Source organism: Dendropsophus ebraccatus, chromosome 14 (genome assembly GCF_027789765.1).
Source record: "Dendropsophus ebraccatus isolate aDenEbr1 chromosome 14, aDenEbr1.pat, whole genome shotgun sequence".
Lineage (NCBI taxonomy): Eukaryota > Metazoa > Chordata > Amphibia > Anura > Hylidae > Dendropsophus > Dendropsophus ebraccatus.
This window is the reverse complement of record NC_091467.1, coordinates 26,251,409-26,272,977: the sequence shown is the minus strand read 5'-3', so window position 1 is coordinate 26,272,977 and position 21,569 is coordinate 26,251,409. Positions and strand designations below refer to the sequence as shown.

General features: G+C 43.4%; 1 protein-coding gene across 8 annotated transcripts in view; it reads left to right on the top strand.

Annotated features, from left to right (window-relative positions):
- Positions 1–18,061, top strand: part of RARA (retinoic acid receptor alpha) — a 149,155-nt gene extending 131,094 nt beyond the window's left edge. For 6 of the 8 annotated variants that reach the window (XM_069953815.1, XM_069953817.1, XM_069953814.1 and 3 more), the window contains 7 exons: positions 6,870–7,018; positions 8,961–9,102; positions 12,167–12,348; positions 13,235–13,411; positions 14,693–14,897; positions 16,062–16,220; positions 16,559–18,061. In XM_069953815.1, coding sequence (XP_069809916.1) covers positions 6,870–7,018; positions 8,961–9,102; positions 12,167–12,348; positions 13,235–13,411; positions 14,693–14,897; positions 16,062–16,220; positions 16,559–16,752 — 1,208 coding nt within the window. In that variant the 3' untranslated portion in view covers positions 16,753–18,061. The remainder of the gene's footprint in view (positions 1–6,869; positions 7,019–8,960; positions 9,103–12,166; positions 12,349–13,234; positions 13,412–14,692; positions 14,898–16,061; positions 16,221–16,558) is intronic. The other 2 variants (XM_069953820.1, XM_069953821.1) reach the window with 1 other exon arrangement.
- Positions 18,062–21,569: the final 3,508 nt, after the last annotated feature.

The window sequence follows — 21,569 nt, the reverse complement described above, 5'->3', positions numbered from 1 at the left end:
TGCCATAATGAGCTTGTGCCCATGTGTTGTGCTCAACACGTGCCGGTAATGTGTGGCCTTGGTGACCTGATTGCCCCTTGGATGCCTAGTAATCCAACCCACAGTACCAGTAACCCATCCGGTATGTCGGTGCCTTCCTAATCCGCCCCAGGTCTGCTCTGTCTCATGTCAGGAGTGAACACAACACTCAGCAGCAGGATGTTCCTGTTTTCGGACAGTTTTAAGTGACCTTCCAGTGTTATCTTTCTATTGACCTGTCATATCAGAAGATAGCGGTCTGCGGGGGAGGCCATTAGCTGGAGAACCCAGTGATTGATAAGACATGGGGGCTTCTTTGATTTTTTTTTTTTTTTTTAGCTAGGAGATCACTAGGTTACAGTCAATTCATTCCTGACCCTTTGGAATCCATACTTCTTCTTAGTAAGAGGCCATAAGCTTGTGCCGCCATATGATGCTTCTGTACGGTATTATAGATAGGGGGTGCTGTTCATACTGTATTGTATTAAGTATTGTGAGGCTGACATTTTTATGTAATTTTATTTTGTGTTTCTGTTCATTTTAAGCAAATGTGTTCTTTATATGCAATTTGTTTATGTGCCAAAGAATGGACAAGAAAGAGTGGAAATATGTAAAAAAAAAAAAAAAAATGTGCACGTCACTTTCTAAAAGGAAGACATATTGGGGGACATTTATTAAGACCGGTGTACGAGTACACTGGTCTTAAATTAGCCCCTGTCCCCTTTTTGCCAGTTCACTAAGAGGCACACACCTGTTAGTAAACCCGGCTGACCATGCACTCGTCACAACAAATCTACACCTGCTTCCAGCAGCATGGTTTTCCCTGCTCACCGCCTTGCTGCACCCCCACCCCCCCGCCTGCCCACCCATTAGGAAAGCAGGACATCAGGCGCATGCCGTGGGCGCAGCATTGATAAACGTCCCCCATTGAGTTCAATTTGAGAAAAAATTCCAGATGTAAAATAGGTGTATTTGTAGGCATAATATGGCTGTTTTATACCTTAACACGTGAACATAGCCCAAAAAATCAGCTAACCGAACAAGCCCCAGTATGACCCTCTAGACCGCTATAGTTTATGTAGGGGATAATGTTTCTCCTTGAAGAAGATGTATACTTATAGGCCATTCATGCTCCACTGGAAATTCTGGGTACGAGGATATGCAAAGCAGCTCTCAGATTCTGCCTTTTGCAGGTAGCTTTCACTTCAATTCATTGTCATTCAAGAAGCCTTAGGACATGACTGGGAATGTATACCAGGCCAGAAATCAATCTGACAAGGTACAATAACCCTAAACCAGCTGTTTATAGGTGGGTTAACTCTCCTTCTGGAGAGAGTTCTGGCTTGGCTTACATCCCCTGTGATGTCCTAAGGCTTCTTATTGGCATCAGACAATGGCTTAAAAGAAAGCTACTGCAGAGATCTGTTTGAATATTCATATACCCTAGCAATGCTGTCAACTTCTGACTTTCTAGCTGTTGCAAAACTACAGTTCCCATCATGCCTACACAGCTTTAGCTTTGGCTGTCCTGGCATGAGGGGAATTGTAGTTTTGCAACAGCTGGAGAGCCATAAGTTTGACACCTAGTAATTGAACAAAGCTTCAATATGGCCATGTCGCATTTTTTACTAGCGACATGGCCAGAGACATCCAGAGACATGTTACAAGTTAGTAAAACCTTAGCAAGAAGCGAATTCTAATATCAGTGTTGTACAGATGTTTGTTTGTTTTTTTGTCCAGAAACAGCGCCACTCCTATCTGCTGGTCATGTCTGGTATTGCAGCTCATGTAGCTGACCTAAAAACTGTAAACTTCCATGTATTTATGGAAAATGGAAAAACCTTCATATGTAGAAGCAGATTGGATTGCGATATACAATACTTGCATGTATTTTTGTTGTTGTTGGAATTGCATACTCATGCTATATCTTTCTCCAGACATTGAACCTGACCTCTATACCTAGTTGTACTATACATTGAGGTGGAGTAGTCACGTCATGTGCCGCCATATACTAGATTGTGTACGTTACACGAGTCACGCTCTGCTTATAAATACTATATGTGCAGTGCCGGAGGGTGTCGCCCGTCACGGCTTCACATTTTAGTTTTTTTTTTAGCAGGACTTAGAGATTAGGTAGTGACTCAGGATCAACTGACAATTGGGCCGGGGTTATGTGAGGACGATAACATGATCTGCCGGGGGAGGGAGATGACGGGCACGTTTCTGTATTGTGTTTTGTATAAATATCCTGATGCATTGTGCGAGGGGTTCCTAGTACCTGCTTTGAATAATAACTCTGCTTGGAACGGTCGTAGTATTCCGATGCAGCAGAGTTGACTTTGTTTTGGTGTCGGTGGCGATACTGCCCTATAGGTTAGATATCTATCCATCCGTCTGTGAATAATTCCTTATGACTCGATCTCTGTAGTCACATCCTACTTTGACAATATTATCATATTAATAGACACATCACAGTGCCATAATATTAACCAACCCTGGGGTTCGATGTCCCTGTGCCACTTTTACAAACAATGAGTGATGTGAGCGGAGGCCATGACGCCCCAGGGATATGTTTCCCCTGCACCTGCTTCTGCGGCTTGGCTATAATCACAGTATAATATTATTAGACTTGTCAGATGCTATTAGCTCCGGATCACAATTAGCGCGGACAGTAATTAAGACCCATCCTCCGACTCATCAGGGTTACCCCCAAGTTAAGGGCGACATCAGAAAAATTGTCCCTTTGTTTCAGTCTCTTTTAATTGAGCGAGGCCTAGAGAGGAAGATCCGCACATTAGTTATCCCTGTTGTCAGAAGTGGCGTCCTTTAATTGTGTGAATGTATCCACCGAGGGGAAGCCGCGCTGTAATCTGTCTTCATTGTATACGTTTTCCCTATATAACTCCCCACGGATACGTCTTTTAAAAAAAATAAAAAATACTGTCGCCAAAAAAAAAAAAAAAAAAGCGATCATTTGGCGCGTCTGGCGCCACTTTTCTTGGAGAACAATGATACAGGTAATGAGCTAACATGTCTGATTCTTGTTCCCCCCAGTGGCAGATGTAGGGGACTATCTAGATGCCCCTCTTACACACAAAATGTTACCATCTATTAAAAGAGCACTCTGGCAAATATATATATTTTTTAATCAACTGGTACTAGAAAGTTACACACATTTGTAAATTACTTATATAAGTCTTCCAGTACTTATCAGCTGCTGTATGTCCTGCAGGAAGTGGTGTATTATTTCCATTCTAACACAATGCTCTCTGCTGCCACCTCTGTCCATGTCAGGAACTGTCCAGAGAACAAGAGGTTTTCTATGGGGATTTGCTACTGCTCTGGACAGTTCCTGACATGGACAGAGGTGGCAGCAGAGAACACTGCGTTAGAATGGAAAGAAAACTCCACTTCCGGCAGGACGTACAGCAGCTGATAAGTACTGAAAGACTGGAGATTTTTAAATGGAAGTAATTGACAAATCTATATAACTTATATGTTCGCCACACTTCCCCTTTAACTAGATTACAGCTTAAAGGGGTCCTCTTCTTTGAAGGGTCTTTTGGCAGTAACCAAGAGCTATCACCCGCCATCTCTTACGTACATAAACATTTGGCCTGGCCAAGTGTTCATTTTCTCTGCAGTGCCCCCACAGGGAAAAAGATGCATTACACATTGTCCATACACTTTATTGTGACGGGTCCTCCAAAGAGACGCTCTTTGTAACCATTCTTCATTCTGAGGATCCTGTATAAGAACCCTCTGTATTAACTCACCAATAGGGTATATAAGATGCATTTTCTAAACTGGACAAACCCTTCAAAAGGATTAGAAAAACGTAGCTGCTTTCTTCCAAAAACAGCACCTCGCCTCTCCCCAGGTTATGTGTGGTATTACAAGCCTACTTTAGTCACTTCAATGGAACTGAGCTGCCATACCACACACAACCTGGGAATGAGAGTGTTGCTGTTGCTGTGCTCAGCTCTGTCTTTCCCTGCACAGTTACAGCCCCTTTATTAGTTCGGGTGATGACATATCCTAGAGATATACTTGTAAAGGAAATCCTTATATCCACTTATTTTCTTTGACCATTTCTCAGTATTACCTATTTTGCTAAGAAAGTTGGGTTACCACCTCCATCGGGCTCGTTCAGAAGTTGACACCCAGCTTTATCAGATTCCGGAACAACATATCACGGATATAGCAGTGTGTAATTGTGACTTGGTGGAGATGTGATTGCCGCCATATAACTAAATCTGCCCGATGCTGTCTTATAAACGTATTATGTGGCCGTCTGGCAGAAGCCGCAGTATTTCCAAGGAGTCACTGCTTCCAGGTCAGAGGTCAAGCAGCAGTGTCTGTCTGGTCGCTCTGGTATATTTATGGCTTCCCTCCCCAGTCTGTAGCATTAGGCTGTGCTCACGCTGTGATTCTACCAGGATTGGGTAGGAAGCGGTTTTCATGGACTGACCACAGTCGTATCCGGTCATTTACACTCACTGAGAGGTGATCAGAATTTATAAGACTGTATTTGGAATTATAGATCAACCACCACTGATGTAGCAGAGCCGACTTTGTCATTAAAGTCTCCTTATGTACCGTGGTTGTAGCTATACGGCTGAAAAAATCGCCTTTTTAAAAATAAAAAAAAAATCTGTAAAAATCGCCATTGTAATCCCATCCTCGGGTTATTTCTTTGTGCACTCCTTCGGCCGTTGTTTGAAGCAGTTGTCATAACAGAGTATTTGATAAGGAGGTCGGCATAGTGGTGAGCCGCCCCCTCATTTCTCCACTTCGTAACATAACAATACTCACTTTGTGCCCCCCCAACCCCACCATCTGCTTCCCATTTGGACCCCATTGAAGTTGAGGATTTGTCCAAAGACATGACCTTATTCGCCCTTCTGCTCGGAGAAGACGCGCTTATCATTTATGGCCAGCCCTTCTTACAAGACTTCATCCAAGTCTTGTGTTCTTATCAGTTCTGTTCAACCACAGGGGGGGTTATCACCCAGCTTTACCAGTGCCCTGAATGGAAGATGATTATACTGGGGGTTGAGACTAGTCCATAAAGGTTAGGTAACAATTATCATGACCATCATGGCAACTTCTAGGAAATCATCCGGTTTTCCCAGTGTCCCAAATTATCAGTAGAGAATAGTCAGATCTGGATGACACATAGAGACAAGTTACTTATTACTGCCGCCCTCACCGTTACGGTGGCTGGTAGATAAATATCACTCTGAATCAGTTCTCGCTACGGGGGAGCCACAGACTCTCCTCTGACTCATTTCAGTTTCCTTTGGTATAAGCTACGGCTTTTTACTTTTTCCTTTCTTTGAATAGAAATAGTTTTTATGAATCTATCCAGATCTTTCTACAATGGCTCTGCCCTACTGTTTCCTGCTACAGGAACATTCCTCTAATTCAGCACTCGGGGGATCTGGTAAATCCAGCAATCTGCCTCCATATGAAATCATTCCTACATAAAATCTGATACTATTGTAGTGTCTTCCTATAACAAGAGGCTGCTCCAGACCCCTAAAAGTCATTCCCAATGTAGCCGGACCCTTAACATGAATTCATACACCTGACTGCTAACCGACACCAGAACCCAAAACATTATTCAGACCCCAGACCAGATCCCAAACATTATTCAGACCCCAGACCAGATCCCAAACATTATTCAGACCTTAGACCAGATCCCTAATATTATTCAGAAACCAGACCCCTAACATTATTCAGACTCCAGATCCCAAACATTATTCAGACCTTAGACCAGATCCCTAATATTATTCAGAAACCAGACCCCTAACATTATTCAGACTCCAGATCCCAAACATTATTCAGACCCTAGACCAGATCCCTAACATTATTCAGACCCCCAGACCAGATCCCTAACATTATTCATACCCCAGACTAGATCCCAAACATTATTCAGAACCCAGACCCTTAACATTATTCAGACCCCAGACCAGATCCCAAACATTATTCTGACCCCAGACCAGATCCTAAACATTATTCAGACCCCAGACCAGATCCCTAACATTATTTAGACCCCAGACCCTTAACATTATTCATACCCCAGACCAGATCCCAAACATTATTCAGACCCCAGACCAGATCCTAAACATTATTCAAACCCCAGACCAGATCCCTAACATTATTTAGACCCCAGATCAGATCCCAAACATTATTCGGACCCCAGACCAGATCCCGAACATTATTTAGACCCCAGACCAGATCCCAAACATTATTCAGACCCTAGACCAGATCCCTAACATTATTCAGACCCCAGACAAGATCCCAAACATTATTCAGATCCCAGACCAGACCCCTAACATTATTCAGACACCAGACCAGATCCCTAACATTAGGTATATATATAGATATATATGTATAAAAAAAAACAAATCAACATGAACATTTTGAACTAAAAAGGACACGATAATGATGAAAGGTGGAGATTCACTTTATAGCGACCGCAGGGTAATTTCGTGTTTGCAGGACATCATGGGACTTTGCAATGATAGAAAATCACCCATGATGTGAACCTCATGTTCCTATAGTGCCTGTTTTCCCGTAGATATCTCCTGTCTGACTCATTGGATAGCATTGCAGCCCCGGATCTCTTACGCAGCTCTAATTTCCTCCATTTTACAAAAACATATCTATAAAAGTGACTTTCCTATGAAATTATCCTTAGTGGAATATACCAGGGGGATTAGATTGCCAGCCCCTAAAACACAGGGACTAGTCATAAGATTGCTGCATATGTCTGTATTGTAAATATAACTTATAATAATAATTTCTTCTTCTTCTTCTTTTTTTTTTTTTTTTTTCCTCTCCAGCTATTGAGACCCAGAGCACCAGTTCGGAGGAAATCGTCCCCAGTCCCCCCTCTCCGCCACCTCTCCCCAGAATCTACAAGCCCTGTTTCGTGTGTCAAGACAAGAGTTCGGGTTATCACTATGGGGTCAGTGCCTGCGAGGGCTGTAAGGTACGTACCCACCGTGATCTAATAGGTACTCCTTATATATGGATCCTACTAGTACGGCCTATGTGTAATCTCATTTTGCTATTGTTCTCTGTTATCTGCCCATTCCAGCTGGTTAGATGTTGCTAATACCACTATGTATCATAAGGGTGTGTTAACAGATTTCAAGTTTGCTATTGAAGTTAATTGAACAAATCTGCAGTGTTTGAATCCCGTGTGAACATACCCTTCATAAGGATTGCTATAGATCTGCTTTACAAAAGATGCCAGGTCATCACTTAACTAAGTGCCTAGCCACACGCAAGGCCTGGCCCTGGTATTATCCTTCGCAGCATTACAGATACCTATAGACTCTTATGTTAGAAGCCGCTTGCCGCCCCGCTGTGGTCTCATTCTGAGTGGATAAGAGGTTCTCCTTCATGTACAGAGTCCGCCTCAGCATGGGACGGGGACTGACAGGATAACAACACGAGAGCGCACAGATCATTAGAGCGCTGTATGTTATCTGTAATGTGATTTGACACGGATGGCTTGTTCCGATTGTTTAGGGTGAGCAGCTGCAGATTCATCAGATGCAGGTGGAGACTTATACACTGTATATCTGTATATATTATAATCACAGTCTGTATACAGTAACTTCTACATCAGATTACCGCACAGTTCCCAGCCAGTTAGAAACGATGTTGGAGTTCAGCTCTTAAGGCAGCAAAATTGTGACTGCAGCTCTGTAATATAATACAGACGGCGACAACCAGATATGACAACGCGATATGACAGATTTTTTATATTGTATCCACCCTGTACAGTTATATTGATACCTTTTAAATTAGGAATAAATCTTAACTATTGGATGACGCAGTTACATCTGCCATAGACATTAAAGGTTGAAATTTTGTGTCAGACGTTATATAGATTTGTAATTTACTTCTATATAAAAGGAATCTGTCACTAGGTTTATGCTACTGTAAATGAGGGCAACATAAACTCCTGATATAAATGCTGAACAGATCGGTGTATTACTTATAGTACATCATTCTGTTCAGCCGCTCTTCTAATATGCAGGAGAATAGGATTCCTACCACACCCCTCCCCCCAGCTGCTAATTGACTGTTGACTGCCTATACACAGCATGGATAGATAACTGCCAATCAGCAATTGGTGGGCGGAGTTTTATGTTGCTCATGAATATCCAGGACTTCTGGGCTCACGCACATAATGGAGGGGACTACTTATTGTCCATGTTATTCAGGAGGATAGCTCTAAATCAGCTGCACAGAACAATGTAAGTGATACATCATTCTGTTCATCTTCTTTGTCACTAGTTTTTGCTACCCTTAAATAGAGCAGCCTAAACCTACTGACAGAGTCTCTCTAAAAATCTCAAGTCTTCCTGTACTTATCAGTTGCTGTTTGTCCTGCAGGAAGTGGTGTATTTTTTCCAGTCTGACACACTGCTCTTTGCTGCCACCTCTGTTTATGTTGGGAACTGTCCGGAGCAGCAGCAAATCCTGATAGAAAAACTTCTTCTCTGGACAGTTCCTGACATGGACAGAGGTGGCAGCAGAAAGTACTGTGTCAGACTGGAAAGAATACACCACTTCCTGCAGGGCATACAGCAGCTGATAAGTACTGGAAGACTTGAGATTTTGAAATCGAATTAAATTACAAATCTTTATAACTTTCTGACACCAATTGATTTGAAAGAAAAAAAATTGGCGGAGTACCCCTTAAACTCAACTCTGCTACACCTGTATACGCCTGTATCTCATGGTCTGCACTAGTTCTCCATGTGTATCCAGATAGCCAATGGGGGCGATGCCAGGAATGTAAATTTTCTATGCTAGACAGAGAACAAAGAAGCTACTTTGATCCTCAATATTAAAATTGCTGTGTAATAAATGGATCATATGTAGATGATAATGTTAATGACTTGCTATCTTCTCAGGGTTTTTTCCGACGCAGCATACAGAAAAACATGGTGTACACATGTCACCGAGACAAGAACTGCATCATAAACAAAGTCACGCGGAACCGCTGCCAGTACTGTCGGCTACAGAAATGCTTCGAGGTCGGCATGTCCAAAGAATGTGAGTGACGCGTACGCGGCTATTGTTACCAGCGTTGTGGGGCTCGGAGTGTAGATGGTTTTTATTGCACAAAGGTATAAAACGTATTCTGACTTTGCAATTAGAGGAGATTGTCAAAGATAACAAGGATTCCATAGCCCCGAAACATGGAACAAATCGCAACGTACAACAGTAATTGAGGTCAGCATGGCGTGGCAATAGCGATATAAAGACCTCCAGATGGTCTCATAGAGAACAAAACATAATAAAAATATGTAAGAAGGGGGGAAGTAGGGGAAGATGGAAGAGAGAGAAGGATAATCCTCCAGTCCCCCTGACTTTTTGTATCTAGAGGTAGCCCTACACCTTTAATAGCTGAGGGCTGAGCCTTCTTTCGATGACGGCAATCTCATGCGATTTTCCCATACATGTGAACATGCAGTCATTTAGCGAGTGAGTGGCAGCAGCTTATCTCTCAGAGAACATAAGGGTCAGGCAAATTGTGGAGAGAGAGTTAAAGGAGAAGTCTGGTAAAAATGTTTATTAAAGTATTTTATCGCCCCGCAAAAGTTATACAAATCACCAATATACACTTATTATGGGAAATGCTTATAAAGTGCTTTTTCCCTGCACTTACTACTGCATCAAGGCTTCACTTCCTGGATAAGATGGTGATGTCACTTTCTGGATAAGATGGTGATGTCACTTTCTGAATAACATGGTGATGTCACTTCCTGGATAACATGGTGATGTCACTTCCTGGTGATGTCACGCCCCAACTCCCAGAGCTGTGCGGGCTGTGGCTGCTGGAGAGGATGATGGCAGAGGGATGCTCAGTGTCCTTCCAGTGCTATGTGTCCCTCAGTGTCCCCCTGCCATCATCCTCTCCAGCAGCCACAGCCCGCACAGCTCTGGGAGTCGGGGCGTGACATCACCATCTTATGCAGGAAGTGACATCACCATGTTATCCAGGAAGTGACATCACCATGTTATCCAGGAAGTGACATCACCATGTTATCCAGGAAGTGAAGCCTTGATGCAGTAGGAAGTGCAGGAAAAAAAGGTTTTTTAAGCAATTCCCCTAATAAGTGTATATTGGGGATTTGTATAACTTTGGGGGAGGGGGCAATACAATACTTCAATAAAAAATTTTGCTTGACTTCTCTTTTAGGAGGCCTTCATACTCTTTTGAGAGTTGGCCAGATCCACGAGTCAGCCAACTTTTGACTAATGTGTATTAGGACCTAAAAATTCCCATACGCATTAGAGAAAAGTTGGCTGAACCCATTGATTTTGTCAGGACATATAGTCCATGGGATGTGTATGGGGTCTCACGACTTTTTTTGGCAGACAGAGGATCATCATGTTACGTGTCAATATAGGGTCCTTTTGGCCTCTTGAAAATAATCCACCAGACATGTCTGGCAGTGGCTAAAGCTAGCCGTACATACTAGGTATGTGTTGGGCTCTCCTCCGTCAGCTGATATTGGGTCGGAGAAGAATAAGGCATGATAACATTTTAACATTCCCCATCCTTTTCTCATCCTGTTTAGAACACATGCTCATTCGGATGCGTCAAGCATGCGTATGTACAGGGCAATGGGTGAGAGATAGCTGGGATCAGGGATTGGTTTATTCAGTATTGCTTCCCAGAGCCATTTATGGAGGGAAATGTGCGTGACTGTAGAAGCAAATAGTATCCAGAAACTGACTACCTCGGGGGCATATCCACCAGATGTGTCATAAAGAGACGTCTCTAAAACAATTGGTGCAGGATCGCAAGAAGATCCACGCCAAACCCTCAAGCTTTAAAGGAAAATCTAGCAAAAAAAATTTTTTTTTTTCAAATCAGCTTGTGCCAGAAAGTGCAAGAGCTTTGTAATTTACTTCTCTTAAGTCTCTTCAGCTGCTGTATGTCCTGCAGGAAGTGGTGCATTTTTTCCAGTCTGGAGAGCAGGAGAAGGTTTTTTGGGGGGGGGATTTGCTACCTCTTTCCACAGTTCCTGACATGAACAGAGGTGGCAGCAGAGAGCACTATGCCAGACTGGAAAGAATACACCACTTCCTGTAGCTGATAAGTACTGGAAGACTGGACATATTTTTAATAGAAGTAATTTAAAAATTTCTGACACCAGTTGATTTGAAAGAAAACATTTCTCACTGGAGTACCCCTTTAAATCAATAGCGGTGACTGCAATGGGTTTGGCTGACCACCCACATGGATGCATATTTCAAGCATCTTTTATGCTGCCATACATCCCACTCCATCAGTACAGATGACTTCAATGTACAGTCATCCCCTCCAGAATATAAAATATAAACTATATACTCTGCGTGAACTATATACAGACTGTGCGTGCCGAGGATTAAGAGATCACGCTGTCTTAGACCTATCAGGACAAATTTAAGTTTAGCTGGGTGAGATAAGGATGTTAATCTGTAGCGTGATGTGCTGCAATAAACTCTGCTCCATCTGTAATCTTCAGCAAAAAAGTCCTGAGCTGTGGAAAACATGATGGGTCAACTAGTCTTGGGGCCTCACTCCGCGTCATGTTACTAACAACAGACCGCAACATGTCGCAGATAATGGCCCCGCAGAACGGGTCCCGCTATCTCCCACTTGTCAGTTTTATCTCCATTGCTATATACAGTCTACTATTATACCGCCATAGATCTCAGCGAGTCAGCATGAACACGTATGAGTCACCACGCCATGCCTGATCATAAGATATGGAAGCCTGCTTGTGTATAGATGGAACAGGTCAGGCTGTGGTTGTACCAGAAGCCATTACTGGCTGCTCAATGAATAGACCGTACACAATATATCCACCCTCTAAGTGTTCATTGGCCATTGCGGTGGTTTTATTACATCTCCGAGCATTATCGATCCGTGGTATGGGACTACAGCTTCTTAAAGGGCCGCTAAAATAAGGAGCTAAAAATTGTGCATGTGATTTTGTTACTGGGGGATCTCCGTCCTATAGAGACCATAGATCTCATTTTTTCCGTCCTGTATTCCTAGTCAGAGCAGCATTTACAGTGTATCGTGTCACTATTTCAGCTCCGTGATCTCTAATCCTAATAGGCCCTTCTCCTCTTCCTCCAGCCGTACGCAACGACCGCAACAAGAAAAAGAAGGATCCCCCCAAACCCGAAGTAACAGAGAGCTACGTGCTGAGCCCGGAGACTGAAAACCTGATTGAGAAAGTGCGGAAAGCTCACCAGGAAACCTTCCCTTCACTGTGCCAGCTGGGCAAATACACTACAGTGAGTGGCGCTTTATCTATGCCCTGCCAAGAACATTAGAAGCAGACGTGTAACTTGATGCTTCTGGGCCCTAATGTAGCATTTATACCATGTGCTATTTATAATACCGGTGTAACTACAACATATCCCCCACTATGGCCGCACCCCTGGCTATGGCGGGGATAGCACAAAGGAAAATCCCATACACTATGAGCCTCCACATAGCACATAGTTACCCCTACTCACCCTTCCATCTCTTACTTTCCTAAAAAAAAATTAAAATTAAAAAAGTGAGAATACTGGAAAACCACATTGAGTAGTGGCTTATATGTGTGTGTATATATATATATATATATATATATATATATTTCATCAGCAGTATGTGGGTGTACACTCTTACAGCTAAGGCAGTGTTCACACCTCCAGTTTGCTGAAAAGGGAATCTGATTCACAACATATCACTTAACCAGGCCATACAAGGTTAACACGCCAGCTCCCTCCCGGATGCAGACAGGCCGCTGTGCTATAGGGGAGGCCGCACAGGTGCAAAATGCAACTTCTGCATTGCGCACCATGCTGGGTTTTAGACTATTGGCCTATTCTATTAGATCTAGTACCTTCCGCATTAAGTGCTTCCCCACAAGGCCTGACTGCATCCGTGAGTATAACCATGTTAACACCTGAATGAATAGCACTACATGCAGATAGACCCCCATAATAAGTAAATAGGGTCCGGTGTGAACAGAAGGACCGCAGTAGGTATATTACCATGTACTATGTCCATAACTCATAGAGAGATTATCAGGACATGTTGGTGTAAGCCATAGGGTGGGTGACGCTATAACGGGGGCCTCTCCTATCACCTTGCTGTCTTCTATGTATTTATTCTCCTTTTTCCATCTTCCAGAATTTCAGCTCAGAACAGCGAGTTTCCCTGGACATCGATCTGTGGGATAAATTCAGCGAGCTGTCCACCAAATGTATAATCAAGACGGTGGAGTTTGCCAAACAGTTACCGGGGTTTACCACTCTCACCATAGCCGATCAAATAACCCTCCTAAAAGCCGCCTGCCTGGACATCCTGGTAAGTTAGGTCACGTTATTAGGGAACATTCACACTGGACTCTCTGGTACTCCTCCATGTTGATATACCTTTATATTGAACTATTCCCAGTCAGGTGATCAGATTGAGCATCAGCTTCCTAAAACGTCATAATGTCACTAAGTCCGTCCATGCCTGTCTACTACAGCACAGGACTGGACTAGACAGGAAGGCTATTGCTCTAAGCAACCAGTTTTGCTGGTTGCAATGGGCCTAGTGGTTTTGAGGTATGACGCTATTGATTGCATTCTGGAGAATAGTACAGTGTATTGCCTTCTTATAAAGTGATGGCATATCATTAGTATATGAATAGTATATGACGACATGATACAGAATGAAGAGAAGTTGGTCTATACACCTAAAGACCCCATTACACGAAATGATTATCGGCCTTAATTTGCCAATTACCCGCCATTCAGGCCAATAATCGGTTCATGAAATGGGACATGTTAAAAGGCCACGATCAGCTGACATGCTCAGTGTAAGCTGATTGTGGTCTTTCCACATGCTGAAAGAGCACGATTTGTGCAGCGACGGTCTGCTGCGCATCACTCCATGTAATAGGAGCAGCAGCAGTAGATCGCCGATGACTCCAATGGGCAGCTCCAACGATCTAAGGGTTGTTTGGGTGGCCGCTCACCACTTGCTGTTAGTGTGTGTAATAGCACAGGCAGCAAGCAGGGAATAAGGGGAAGCAAGCACTGAACTGACAGGTCGGCACTTGCTTTCCCCGGATTACCATGCCTTAAGTATCCAACACCCCTCAATAAGGGAGGAAAGCAATGGCCTACACTACTCAACCTTGGGCAGGGAACTAAGGAAAAATCTCTCACGTACAATACATATATAGCACGTCTATGCCTGTGACTGTACGGTTGTAAAGTAAGGCGGCTGTAAGGTCAGTTGCTGCTTGCTACATCACGAGGAGCCCCATACTGTCATCCTTAGTAACCATCTTCAATAAGCTTTTAGCCTAGTCAAGCGAAGCTAATGTAAATGAATGGGCGATCTGTTTCCTGTGATCCGCAGCACATATTCGCCCGCCGCTCTCTTATTACGCAAGTCCTATTGTTTCTCGCGGCTCGGGTCTATTCTCAGGCACACGGAGGGATACGCTTGTATAAACTATTTACAGTTTTATTCATGAGTATTTCCTTCTTCAGTGTCACTGCACGTAGAGGTGCGGACACCCTCGCTTGCGCCCCTCCCGACCCTCTTCTACCTGTCGTTCTCTAATGCTTTCTGTGTCTTGGTTTGTTACAGATCCTACGAATCTGTATACGCTACACGCCCGACCAGGACACCATGACTTTCTCAGATGGCCTGACCCTGAACCGGACGCAGATGCACAATGCTGGCTTCGGGCCTCTCACAGATCTAGTCTTTGCCTTCGCCAACCAGCTGCTACCGCTAGAAATGGACGACGCGGAGACCGGACTCCTGAGCGCCATTTGTCTCATCTCTGGAGGTAAGACGTGTGTGTGATGTCCTCAAATTTTCAGATACTCAGAATAAACACGACTACGACCATATCTATATACCAAGTCAGTTATGATACTATAAGCCAGGGATGGGGAACCTTCGGCCCTCCAGCTGTTGCAAAACTACAATTCCCATCATGCCTGGACAGCCGAAGCTTTAGCTTCGGCTGTCCAGGCATGATGGGAATTGTAGTTTTGCAACAGCTGGAGGGCCGAAGGTTCCCCATCCCTGCTATAAGCACTATATAAAGGCACAAAGACATTAGAGATGTGAAAAGACAAGATGGTCGTCTGGTTACCACTCTCGCTACATGTCATAGAGCCGTGTGCATATTATCATCCTATAGGACTGCGATGTTATACATGGCACAGGGATGTCTCTAGTTTGGCTGCACCAATATCACAAGGCAATGCAGGAAGATACATGACACCCACAACGCCCCTGGTAACCAATGCATGATAAAGCAAATGTCAATGTACATTTCAGCCGCTGGGTTGAGATGACACGGTGACTAAGGGTTTATAAAGATGAGGCGTTTACTATAGCAACCCACAAGCAAAGCCGTAATAACCCAAAATATATGTCACCATACAAAGGACAAGAAACCCCAGGGGAAAGCAATGAAGATGAATACTTGGATTCATGAAGCGTCGTTCTCCATGCTCCTTTAGCTTCTCATTACAGCCCTTGCTATTGAGCCATTGTCATAGGCTTTGTACACATCTATTGTGAGTTATAAGGAGTCTTAAAAGTCAATTGGCTTCCTTCCCCACAAACGAAAGGAGTTTCTCATTCTTGGTTTTAAAAGCTGTAAAGATGTAAATGGCAGGTTTTATAGATAACCTATTTATCTGTTTACAGATTTATCATACAGTATAACATGGACGGCTTTATATGCAACCCGGTGGTTGTAGCTGAGTATTCAGCGCCACCTGATGGTCACTCAGAGTATTAACATTCTGCCTTGATCTTTTTTTCCCCTTAGTGCAGTGGTCCCTGAGCTCTGGCTCTGCAGCTGTTACAAAACTACAAAAGCTGCCAGGTTGTAGTTTTGAAACAGCTGGAGAGCCACAGATTGGGGAACTTTGCCATAGTGGCAAATTGTAAAGAAAAAATTATGTAGTTAAATAAAATCTATTTTTTTAATCAGATCGACAGGACCTGGAGCAGCCGGATAAGGTGGACAAGTTACAGGAACCACTGCTGGAGGCCCTTAAGATCTACGTCAGGAGGAGAAGACCTAAAAAACCACACATGTTCCCCAAAATGTTGATGAAGATCACAGACTTGAGAAGCATCAGTGCCAAGGGTGAGTAGCTGGGCATAGTATATTCGTACACATTACTACATATTACACCATAACTCCCTCAGATACATATTACATGATGGTGGATAGAGATGGCCTCTGTGTCTTCTATCCACAATAAGTAGCCATCTTGTTGGTTTGAAGTGATGCAGCCATTGTCTTTGGGATTTCAATGGACACTGTGTAATACTTCCATTTGCCCTGTGGTGGCGCTGCAGGAAAGCAATAGGTGACTCCAACCACATGACTTGATATAGATCCGATATGTCCCATAATATCATGGAAATTCTACCTGATGTGTATATATCACTTTATAATATCGTCTCTCTGTATCTGTGCAGGTGCTGAACGTGTTATCACTCTCAAGATGGAGATTCCAGGATCCATGCCTCCTCTCATCCAGGAGATGCTAGAGAACTCTGAAGGCCTGGACAACATGGGAGAAGCGTCTCCTGCCCCCGGCCCACCAGGAAGCTGCAGCCCCAGCCTTTCTCCCACTTCCACTCACAGTAGCCCATCGACACACTCGCCCTGACCCATTGCCAGCCAGCTTGGCGACATGGCACAGAGACTTACCAGCTCATGCACAGACTCCTCAGCTCCTCTTCACTTCTTACTTCTCTCAAGCCTTCGCGTTCTCTTCTCCCTTGGATCTCCTACACTGTACCATGCTTTACCTTTCCACTGTACTCTCTTTTAAACCTCAACCGGGAATCATCACTGTGCTGTATTCAGTCCTGGGACATAGTCTCTGTGAGGGATGGATGATCCAGGCATGGACTTGTAGCCCTCAGTCCCCTCATTTCCTTAAGATCCAACCTTGTGCCTCTGGACAGTACTCCTCCCGCGCCCCCAGGATGGAGAACGGACTCAAAAAAAAGACTAAGATTGAGCAGAATCTCGCACCGTGTCTACGTGATTGGGGTGGGAGGAGCGGCTTAAGGGACGTTGGTTCTCAGACCGCTAAAGAGGTGAAAGCCACTTCGCGCAGGAGAATTATGCTGGTTCATTGACTCCATTCACTGCCATTTTTTTGCACCCCCCTTCCTCCCCCAAAAGCACTCTGCTGTAGAAACAGCTAAATCCGTTTTACAAGCAGTTTCTGGATTTTTACATAGGATAATATCCGTGCAGCTTGAGGTATCGTAACTGGAAACATAAAAATGACGCGTTTTAGGATCTTATATAAATTGGTGCAAAAAAAAAAAAAAAAAAAAGAAAAATTGTAAAGTATATATATATTTTTGCTACTTTTTTCCCTCTCAATTCTAGTCCACTCCGGGACCTTTTAATGTGTAAGTACGGACACCTAGGCTGGAGGATCTGGCTGTGTGCCCGGACATTGGGCGTCCCGGTGGAAAGCATCAAGACGCCCTGATGGTCTGGGTGCTGGGTGACATACAGACACCCCCCCAACGGTCAGGCCGCTACTGCTGACCACATGGAGCCACTGAACTGCAACTAAATGGCTATCCCTATGACTCTGGTACCTTGGGGACTGAAGCCATACTCATAGTTATTCTATACCAGCTGCACAGTATCACTGGTTTCACGTCTTTTCTTTTAACCACTAAACGTTGCGATCTCCTTGAACTCCGCACCCTTTATCCCCCAGCCCCACAGGACTTGTCGTTTTTACACCTCTACACACCAGCAGAAATAAAAAAAAAAAAAAAAAAAAAGAAGAGGGGGTGAGGTGTTTTTTCTTCGAAATTTGAAAAGAAAAAAAAAAGTTAATAAATGAGATGTGAAAGTTTTTTTTATGTGAAAACGTTTTTTTTGTTGTTTTTTTTGTTTTACTTTGAAGGTTTTTTTTTTTCCTCAAGTTTCTGTCTAACTTCTGCACAAACGTTTATCTTTATATTAAAACAAACTTGTTTGTTTGACTCACAGGTTGTGGTGACTGTGTTTTCGAGTGTCTGGATAACACTACGAGTTCCAGCAGGTCATAAATATTAGATGGTCATAAATATTAGATAGCTGAATGTCCTGTCACCTGACAGCTAACTCTCCTGATCCCCATATACATGTGCACACCCAGCTCAGTAGAGTGTGCATGTGCTGTTGGCTCAGCTTGACATCGCTCCTGGGAAGAAAAAGATCGGGCGTGTTGAAATCCAGCAACTTGAACCTGCCATTTGCCCCCATACACGTTAGATTGAAATCAGTGGGTTCAGCCAATGGTAATCTAATATGGATTAGATGTATGGAGTTGGTAGATAGGTTTGGTGCTGTATCGGGCTTGGAAGTTAATTGGACTAAATCGGCTTTGCTCCCTCTCGAACCAGATGATTCATTGAGAGAATTGAGGGTGTCAGTGGTTACTACTGGGGGGTCTATTGAGTATCTGGGTGTCCAGATTTCGAGTAACGTTGGGGATTTTCTTGAACTGAATCTTTCCCCACTACGGAGGAAGATTCAGAATAAGCTGGATTTGTGGTCACATTTAGTAGTTTCTATGGCAGATAGATTAGCCTTAGTCAAAATGGTTATTTTGCCCCAGGTAATTTTTTTTCTATATTCCGCCCCTACTTGGATCCCAAAATCATGGTTTGAAAAGTTGTCTACGATGTTAAACTCCTTTATCTGGAAGGGTAAGCCCAGACTTAAGTATAAAAATTGGACTGGAAGGTTGGAGGGTGGTGGTCTTGGATTGCCGGATTTTTTTATTTATTATTTAGCAATTGGAGCACAGGATTTACACAGGGGGGGTTCTTTTTCAGTATTAAGTTTTATTATGGATAACTCAAAGTGGGGATTTGCAGATGCCCTGGTTGGGGCTGATGCTGCTTTTGGTGGCTGTAGTATTTTAACACAGGTTAAAAAATATTGTAATATTTGGAAACACTTGAGGAAAATTTGTAAGTGTACTTCTCATTTTGAATTTTCGTCACTTTGGGGGAATAAGGAACTTAATGAATTTTTTAAAATTCAAAATGCACGTTTTTGGGTAAATAGAGGGTTGAAACATATTAATCAGTTAATAGTGGATGGGAACATTATCTCTTTTGAGGATTGTAAAAAACACTTTATGTTGTCAGAATCGCACTATTTTTGGTATTTGCAACTGCTGAACGCTTTCAAATGTTCAGTTAAAGAGGGTAGTTGGCACATAGATTCGCATCCGTTTTTTGAATATTTAAGGTCACTTCCTAGGGGGAAGAAAGTATTATCGGGTATTTATAGGTATCTGGTTCGGGAGAGGAGCAATCCATATCTGTCCAGGTTGAGGGAAAAGTGGGCACTTAGGATAGGAGATATTAGTGATTCTCAATGGGAGGTGATGAAGCAGAATTTTAAGACAAATTCTCTTAGTGCTTCTCATCGTTTGATATTGGCTAAGATCTTGTATAGGGTTTACCTCTCCCCGGAAAGGCTGCAGACCATGCACTGTAGGATAGATTCTAAATGTCCAAAATGTCAGCATGAGCATGCAGACTTTTTTCACTTGGTGTGGGACTGTCCGTTAGTTCAGGTCTTTTGGAGCGAGGTAATAGGTTTTATGAAAAATTCAATGGGCATGGTGTTTGAGGAGGACACGTTTTCATTACTGATGGGTGCCTTTCCCCTTGAGGTGGAAGATGGTAGATGTATTAATAAACTTACCGCTTTGGTGAAGGTGTTGATCTCCCGTCATTGGATGGGCCCTTCCTCTCCTGCTCTTGGGGAGTGGGAGCGATTAGTGGAAAGAGTGTATAACTATGAAAAATCTCTGGCTAAAAAACAATCATGTAAATCTCTGATTCGGTTTTGTAGGATATGGGTGAAATGGGAAAATAGAAGGACCAATTGAAGAGCTGTACTTAGGAGGGAGAAGAAAAGAGAGAGCAATATTCTCCTTCTTTCTCTTTGATGCTGGCTTTCTTTACTTTACTACATCCTCCGCGGGTGGGTGGTTGGGAGGAGTAACTTATACTATGTGGGACGGCTAGATTGAGTTATGTAGGTTTTAAGTTGTAAAAGATTGGCACGATTATGGTATTTTAAGATGTTAAAATTCCTAAATCTGATTATGTGCGTGTTGATTTGGGGCACAAAAAGTTTATGGATTGCTGCCCTATTGTCTTTTATATCTGTATTATGCTATTTTGGAAAAAATAAAGTATTATAAAAGTAATATGGATTAGATGGAGAATACATCCATCATAGAGGAAGAAGTACATACATCATAAGGGGGTGTATACACTCACCGGCCACTTTATTAGGTACACCTGTCCAACTGCACGTTACCACTTAATTTCTAATCAGCCGATCACATGGCGGCAACTCAGTGCATTTAGGCATGTAGACATGGTCAAGCCAATCTCCTGCAGTTCAAACCGAGCATCAGTATGGGGAAGAAAGGTGATTTGAGGCCTTTGAACGTGGCATGGTTGTTGGTGCCAGAAGGGCTGGTCTGAGTATTTCAGAAACCGATGATCTACTGGGATTTTCACGCACAACCATCTCTAGGGTTTACAGAGAATGGTCCGAAAAAGAAAAAACATTCAGCGAGCGGCAGTTCTGTGGGCGGAAATGCCTTGTTGATGCCAGAGGTCAGAGGAGAATGGGCAGACTGGTTCGAGCTGATAGAAAGGCAACAGTGACTCAAATAGCCAACCGTTACAACCAAGGTAGGCAGAAGAGCATCTCTGAACGCACAGTACCTCCAACTTTGAGGCAGATGGGCTACAGCAGCAGAAGACCACACTGGGTGCCACTCCTTTCAGCTAAGAACAGGAAACTGAGGCTACAATTTGCACAAGCTCATCTAAATTGGACAGTAGAAGATTGGAAAAACGTTGCCTGGTCTGATGAGTCTCGATTTCTGCTGCGACATTCGGATGGTAGGGTCAGAATTTGGCGTCAACAACATGAAAGCATGGATCCATCCTGCCTTGTATCAACGGTTCAGGCTGGTGGTGGTGGTGTCATGGTGTGGGGAATATTTTCTTGGCACTCTTTGGGCCCCTTGGTACCAATTCAGCATCGTTGCAACGCCACAGCCTACCTGAGTATTGTTGCTGACCATGTCCATCCCTTTATGACCACAATGTACCCAACATCTGATGGTTACTTTCAGCAGGATAATGCGCCATGTCATAAAGCTAGAATCATCTCAGACTGGTTTCTTGAACATGACAATGAGTTCACTGTACTCCAATGGCCTCCACAGTCACCAGATCTCAATCCAATAGAGCATCTTTGGGATGTGGTGGAACGGGAGATTGGCATCATGGATGTGCAGCCGACAAATCTGCGGCAACTGTGTGATGCCATCATGTCAATATGGACCAAAATCTCTGAGGAATGCTTCCAGCACCTTGTTGTATCTATCCCACCAAGAATTGAGGCAGTTCTGAAGGCAAAAGG